The sequence below is a fragment of the Pundamilia nyererei genome, unplaced genomic scaffold (genome assembly GCF_000239375.1).
Source record: "Pundamilia nyererei isolate P.nyererei 1_Seehausen unplaced genomic scaffold, PunNye1.0 scaffold00155, whole genome shotgun sequence".
Lineage (NCBI taxonomy): Eukaryota > Metazoa > Chordata > Actinopteri > Cichliformes > Cichlidae > Pundamilia > Pundamilia nyererei.
In genome coordinates, this window is record NW_005187556.1 from 1,216,345 (window position 1) to 1,223,886 (window position 7,542).

At 35.5% G+C, this 7,542-nt stretch overlaps 1 protein-coding gene across 1 annotated transcript; it reads left to right on the forward strand.

Annotated features, from left to right (window-relative positions):
- The first annotated feature begins 683 nt into the window (after positions 1–683).
- LOC102208935 (recoverin-like) lies at positions 684–5,049 on the forward strand. The gene is made up of 4 exons (XM_005745200.1): positions 684–767; positions 1,710–2,268; positions 3,802–3,913; positions 4,225–5,049. Exons 2-4 carry the CDS (start codon positions 1,888–1,890, stop codon positions 4,308–4,310), a joined length of 579 nt encoding a protein of 192 aa, XP_005745257.1. The 5' UTR covers positions 684–767; positions 1,710–1,887; the 3' UTR covers positions 4,311–5,049.
- Positions 5,050–7,542: the final 2,493 nt, after the last annotated feature.

Consider the following 7,542-nt stretch of genomic DNA (forward strand, 5'->3'; position numbering starts at 1 on the left):
AGTCCAGTCTGGCCTGATTACAATAACTTAGAATAAAAATAACTAATAAAGATCAAATAAACTATGACAATCAAGTGGACCAGTATAGCAAAAGGCCCACTTGGGAAAGTAAATCTGTTGGGCAAATTGTCTTGGCCCTCAGACAATAATTCTGATTGCTACAGTGCCAGACAGGACACAACACCCCCCCCAAAAAACCCAAAACCCCCCAAAAAACCCCAGAGTATTTACTGCCATAGTCAGACTGCCAGACTGTCCTGTTGCAAGCGTCAGGTGGAGCTATTTTAATCTGGCTTCTCATTGTAAATGTCCTTACAGGCTCTGTTTTCATGTCACAATGACAATGACAGACTGACCAGATCTCCGACAAAGTGCAAAATATTCAGAAAAATGGCACAAAATGACAACCTGATCATAGTATAACTATATGTGTGTCAAACCAAAGAAATGAGAATATATCAATAGTGGTTTGAGCCTTTTGTTCAGTCTTGATAATGAACAAAAATACTCTTCCTGAGTATAAGTAGTAGTGAAAGTTATTTGTGAGAAACATCATAAAAAGTTCTTATGAGTGATGCCACCTCTTGACTATGTACATATACATAAAAAGGAAGCAGCAGCTCAGAGGCTCACGCGGGTGCTGATGTGGCTCCGCCTCAGGGTGATCCAGATTAATTGACTCTACCCATCAGGTGGAGGTTGATTTCCTCAGCTACTCACAGACAGAGCATCACTGTTTGCCCTGGACTCCCCAGCTGATCACACAGGTAGGAGACAGAAAGAGCTGAGCAACACTTGCAAGATAAATTCTGATTATAAGGAGTGTGGAAACAGTAAGGATACTGTTAGACTTATTACTTTATGGCATCTTAATCAGGTGTTGTTCAACTCCATTTAATGAGCAATGAATTTTTATTTCTTAATGGTTAAATTCAAGTTTTTTGACTTGAAACTGAAACTTTTCTTTGTTTTAGTTTCTTTATTTTACAGCTCACAAGAAACATTTATCCAAAACTGAATTTTTGAAAATATAATTAAGAGAAATTTCGTCCTATTCACTTATGTTTCTCACAGACGAATTCATTCATTTGATTAAAATAATCACTTGCACAATTTTTGGGCATTTTATAATTTGCAAGGAAACAACATTTTTGTTTTCATGTAATGATGTTGGATCTAGATATTATATCAAACAAGGGTCTTCCAGTTGTACAAATGTTCACTACAAGCTTAGCTGCAGGCTGACTTTTGAAGACCCTTACCAGTGTGTAAATTTAAAGCTATTGATTGACTGTCACTTATAGATGCAATCACTCATGTGAAGATACATTTATGTTTCGGCCATTTCAGTTTTTGTTCAACATTGGTAATGAAAATGTAAACTTTGGAAAGCACAGCATTTTTCCCCATGAAGTAATAGATAGATAAGACTCCTAAGTATGGATGAAGCTCATTATAGAAACTTACCGGGACTAAATAACTCTCAGTACGAGGTGCCCTCAGGGGCCAAGATCATGTCTATTTGAGTCCTCAGTTGCAACCTGGCTTGGTGCTTATTTTAAGAGATCAACAGGGTAGAGACTTGCACACTTCGATGTCGATAAGCAAGGACTTTACTTTTGACCTGAAATGAACCTTGTCACCTATTGCTGGAAGTACAGATGGTTGAGTGGCTTAAAGAGCTTACCATACGACTGTTCTTTTCACAGCTTTTGCGTTGGTGGGCTGAATAGCAGGCGGAGACAGGATCAAGAGGGCTGTTACCCCTTTGACAAAGCAGAGGAGGTAACTTCTTAGGTTAAAGTTGGGTTATAATTGCCCTAGAAGAGCCAGGGGCCACATATTCACTCTCAAATAAAGCTCTAAAACATCACTAAAACACCAGCAATGGGAAATAGCAAGAGCGGAGCTGTGTCCAAAGAGATCCTGGAGGATCTGAAGCTCAACACCAAGTTCTCAGAGACTGAAATTGTCCAGTGGTATGAAAACTTCAAGAAGCAGTGTCCAAATGGCCGCATCACAAAAGAGGAGTTTCAGACAATCTACAGCAAGTTCTTTCCAGAAAGTGATGCCAATACATATGCTCAACACGTCTTCCGCTCCTTTGACACAAATGACGATGGCACTCTGGACTTCAAGGAGTACATCATTGCCCTCCACATGACATCAACAGGAAAGACCACCAGGAAACTCGAATGGGCCTTCTCGCTGTTTGATGTGGACAAGAATGGATACATCACCAAGTCAGAGGTCTCGGAAATCTGCACGGTGAGTGAAAGGGTGGTGATGAAGTGCTAAATCACTGCTTTTCCTTTAGCTTTGGCTTCTAGATGTTTGCACACTGTTTACAGAAACAGGTGGATTCACGAGAACAAAGTTAGACAAACGTATTATCTGCATAGAAGATCATGTTAGACTGTCTTGAACTACATGTGCAACCTGTAAAATAGCAAAACAGGCCACTATAGTTGCAATTAAGACTCCAAATATGCTTGAATTCTGAGCCTAAACATGGGTTTACATTTTCATTTTCTTATATATGATCATAAATAAAAAATAATTTATTAATGCTGATAAATAGATTGCATTTAACTTAATCCTAAAGAAATAGACATAATCTTGCAAAGTTTTACACAAATGTTGAAATGTCTATAGGTAAAACCCTTGGTCATGTCCTTGGTAACAGGTAATGGCCTTGATGTAAATATGTAAAAATTGTGTATGTTTCTGTTCTGTGTCTTGTGTACTGTTTGTTTGTATATGTGTCTTTCTTGCTGCTGTTACACCCAAATTTAACTTTGTGGGACAATTAAAGGATTATTCTATTCTAATATGTCACAACGTAGCCTCGGTTTTCCACATATTCGTTTTTTTACTCTTAGTAAGTGAAATGTTCTAATTTTAATACATTTCAAAGAAGCATGACAGTATGTTAGCTATTAAACTTTGAATAGCAAATGAAGTATAACGGAAACAAATGTGTGATGGGCACACAGGATTATTTAAGACAGTGTTTGAGCTTGTTTGATGTCATAAAACCTTGCAAAAATAAAGCACATTGAGGCAATATTTGATATGATCTGGAGCTATAAATGTACAAATAATATAATAATACAAAGTAAAATTTAACCGAAATAATTTGAATGGAATTGAAAATTAATCAGTTTTATCTACCACCCAGTGTTTTGCACTCGAATTATTTTTTAGAGAGAAAACTGGAAACTTTCATCAATAAGCACCATCATTATTTGTTGACAGTATGCAGACTAATATAAAAAGGCACTTATAATTATATAAAGCCAGTGCCTTCTCACTTTAGTTTTTTGTGCCCACAGTAGTGCATCCTCCCTGATATGTAACAAAATTATTTGGTTTACATTTGGAAAAATAAAATTTTGCAGTACTTAACAAAATCATATATTCTTAAGACAGGCAGCTGAGGAGTATTACTGTGCTGTGTAGTGTTAATGTATCTTTATATTGCTTGGAAACCTTATTAGAACAGCCACATTTCATTTTTAAAGATTAGTATTCATATATTCACTAAATAAAGCCAGAGAGACCAAAAGAGCTGGTTGGTTAATCTGTAGAACCACAGCAGTTTGTTGCTGTTTTTGTTTGCGAGGCAGCTCATCAGCTCATAGATGTGACAAAGCGGTTCAGATTAAAGGAGGATTTGGGGGCAATGGCTCCATTTCCCTCTGCAGCCACAAAAATAGATTTTACTGTATACAGCTGTAGCTCACACAAGTGAAATCTTTTCTCACTTTTCACCAAATTTTGTTATTTTTCCCTTGACAGGCAATTTTTAAGCTGATTCCCAAAGAAGAGATGGAAAAGTTGCCTGAAGATGAAAACACAGCTCAGAAGAGGGCGGATAAACTCTGGAATTATTTTGACAAGGGTGACAACGGTAAGAAATAGTGAAGACGTATATGGACATTGGATATGGACAGATAAGTAGATCACACTTGCAATAGTGAAAACACAGGTTTAGAAATAAATCCCTGAGGAATGTGACAAATCTGGTAGTCATAGGTTAGGCTACTGGATTGTAATACTATCAAAGTAAATGACATTCCTCAATTACACAGTTTGTATTTGCAATGTCTTTTAAGTGTATCTATGTTTAATGTCCATCTTTGAAGACTTCCTTTTAGTTTTTGATATTACTCCAAATAAACAACTAATAAACTATAAGAAACTTTTTTTTTCTCTTTGCAGACCGAATTGCAGAAGGAGAGTTCATCCAGGGAGTTTTGGACAATGACGATGCTCTTCGCTTGATTCAATACTCACCTTTAAAGTAGCTGTTCAGACATTTTCACTGTATATTTCTCTAGTTCTGTCACTGTCTTTTTTTGTCCACTTCACCTGACAGCAATTTCACAAAACATGAACACATTGTAGGTGTGATGATAATGACCAGCTGGTCTAATTTAAACAATGACACAGAACCTCTTGAATGGTTTTATAAAATTTATTGTATACCCATATGTGCTGTCTAAGTTATTTACAGCACATAAATGTTGAGGAAAAAAATGGGACAAACTGTAAGCATTTCAAATTTCAAAGTATCACCGGTATGTGTCTACCATACAGACAACATCCCCTCTTAAACCTGTGAACAAAATTTTACAGCATGTAAATGAAATGTCCATCTTCTGATCACTTCTTCCACATTTAGAAAGTAAGTATTTAATTTGAATTTCTTAAGAAGATGAAAGCTACAAAGTGTCATTCAGAGTAGCCAAAATTATTACTACCACACGTTATGTTCTACCTCCTTTTCTAACCCAAACCAAAATATAGCCCACGGTGTAACTACAGTAAATGCAGGAGGTTTCCATTATCCTGGTCTAATTTCATGTCTTTTACATTCTTTATTGTATCCATATGTCACAGTCTTAAATGTTCAATGTCCTAGTTAAGTGTTGAATATGGAGAATAGACTTGTTATTGTGAGACAACATGTGAAATCAAGTCTTGATCCTGTACAATACACTGAATAAAACATGTTGGAATTGTAATAAAATGTTATTATCAAAAGTCTTTTTTATGTCGATGTAAATCTAATCTAAAAACTGTGATTTCCTCTTAAAATTAAGAAATTAACAAAATAACAAAAACATTGTTAACTGGAAAATGGCTTCTGTAACATTAAAAAAAAAAATAAAAAATTTAGTACACAAACATGCAGATTTTGATTGACTGATGCATGCCACCTAATTGAAGTTTATATTTTTTTGTTCAAGTCTGCATTTTGTTCCTTTTTGCCACATCATAACAAATTTACTCTCTGAAAAGGATTTGGCTTTACACATCTGTAGTTCAAGTCATAGTGATGTAACTCCACTGTTGATGATCCACAGCTAAGTATGCAGTACTTGCACAAAATGTCAAGACAAAGTTAATAAAGCAACCATGACAATATTGCCATTTTTTCTTTATTAGAGCGTGCTCGAAATGAAGAAGTGAAGAAAAAATGTCAATCTGTAGTTGCTGAAGTATTCCACTGCTATTTACACAGCTGCACAGTTTTTGTGTCACAAACAGCAAATGTGCTGAAGTAAGTGACAACTAAATTTCTTGTTAATGACTGTGTCTCTTTATTATTACATCCTTTCCCATTTATCTTCTCCCATATATATTATTTGATGACTTAAAACTTAATAATGCATTATCTGTAACTGTGCTACCAAAAAAAGAAGAACTACATTTGAAAAATAAAAAACCCTAAAAAGCAAACCAAAAAAACAAAACTATTTATAGTACAATCCTTGTATCCCGCTGTGAATAATTCAGATTTAACCTGTTAGCAGTCGGACGTACCGCCCACGGTACATTGGATGGTTTAGGGGACTAATTGGACTGCTAAGGGGTTAACGAATCCTTGGTGTTCTCAGTATGGTCTGTAGATAATCCAAAGAAACAAGTATTACTGTGTGGATTTTTAAATACCTCGGCATCAAAATCTCCTCTTTTATGTTGCTGCAGTAGCAGAAATTTGTCACCAAACCAAACTGATCAGAAAATCACCATGATCATATTTTATCTACAAATAAGAGCCAAATCCTTCATGCATGCATCTCCAGATGTCCTGTTTAACAGTGGACACTTTCTTAAATTACACAAGACACAGAAGTGTCTGCATAAAAGATTAATGTTGTTTCATAAGAAAAAAGACCTACTTTCTTGTTCTAGTTTCTTAGAGACATCTGCCTTACTTTTTTTATTCACTTCAAGTCACAGAAGAATAAATTTACTTCAGATGCTTCCTTCAAAAACATGTTTGGTGTCTGGGAACCTTCAGGTGTTCCCAAAATGTTCAAAATGAAACGTGACACAGGTTTGTTTATGCAAATTTATACAAATTTTAAAAAGCCTCTAATTTGTATATGTTGTTGGTTGTGGAACTGTTGCATAATTCAACTGTTTATATACATTTTAATTACTCTCCACATACTGCTCAGAGACCTTACAGTTGACTTTTATCTGTTTCTGTCCCCGCATGATGTCAAGCTCTCTCTCTCTCTCTCTCTCTCGTTCTCATTCCCCTGATTGCAGAGATTACTGACATAATCTTCTGTCCAGCATTTGAAAGCATCTGTCTGAACATCCAAATCTCTCTGTGAATGTAATTGTTGATCCTTCTTTTTTCTTTCTTTCCTCGATCTACTGTATCTGTGTCTGAGGAATCCAAATGAACCATTAACAGGTATTGGTTCTGCAGATATTTGATTCTATTCAGCAAGTTAAAACTTGGATTTTTAGATGGTTCTGAGTGGAAGGTAAAGTGATCACCAAAGTAATTAATGTTTTATAAATGTTGCCAGTTGTTTATTTAAATATTTAATACAATATATGAAGGTAGATCTCATAATAGCAAGAAGAAAAAAAGTCACAATAATTCCAAAGTGAGTAGAAATCATCCGAAATTATTTCAAGGTCAAGGTCAATATATGTAACATGTCAAAGCCAAGCTAAAGACCAAAAAATTAAAAATCGTAACTTTTTGTTTAAATGTAAAAGCAGATGTATTTTTTGCCTTTATTTATTTTCTGTGTATTTTGACTTAAAGATGTCAGCGAGTGTTGGTTCTTTAATTTATTGTAGTGATGTAGTTACATTGCAAAAAGATAAATACGCTTGCAGCATCTTCATAAATGATAAAAACTGATAAAAAACTCTGATGTCAACACTAAGTTTACAAGACAGCATTGATCACAGTATACCCCGTTATTGCCACAGGCTAAAGACGAGCCACGTCACACCCAAATATTTCAGACAAAATAGTGGGTTGATTATTTCCAGTTTATTCTTCAGAAATGTAAATAAACTACATTTTTCTGACAGTTTTGAGAAATATCTGCAGGTTTAGATGACAAACACTCGAAATTCTGGTTCTTCTTGATTTCATCGATGCAAATATACATTACCTTGGAGCTGTAGCTCTAGCATGAATGAAGCCAATGTGGAAATACCAAAAACCTGCGGTTCGGGTGTCCCAGTGGACCCGCGCATACTGCTGGATGCAGAAGG

What these genes read in the sequence shown, in the direction of transcription:
- LOC102208935 (XM_005745200.1), top strand. Translation starts at nt 1,888, where the DNA reads ATGGGAAATAGCAAGAGCGGAGCTGTGTCCAAAGAGATCCTGGAGGAT. An exon ending in AGGTCTCGGAAATCTGCACG is followed by an intron (nt 2,269 to 3,801) that starts GTGAGTGAAAGG and finishes TTCCCTTGACAG; the next exon opens with GCAATTTTTAAGCTGATTCC. An exon ending in TTTTGACAAGGGTGACAACG is followed by an intron (nt 3,914 to 4,224) that starts GTAAGAAATAGT and finishes TTCTCTTTGCAG; the next exon opens with ACCGAATTGCAGAAGGAGAG.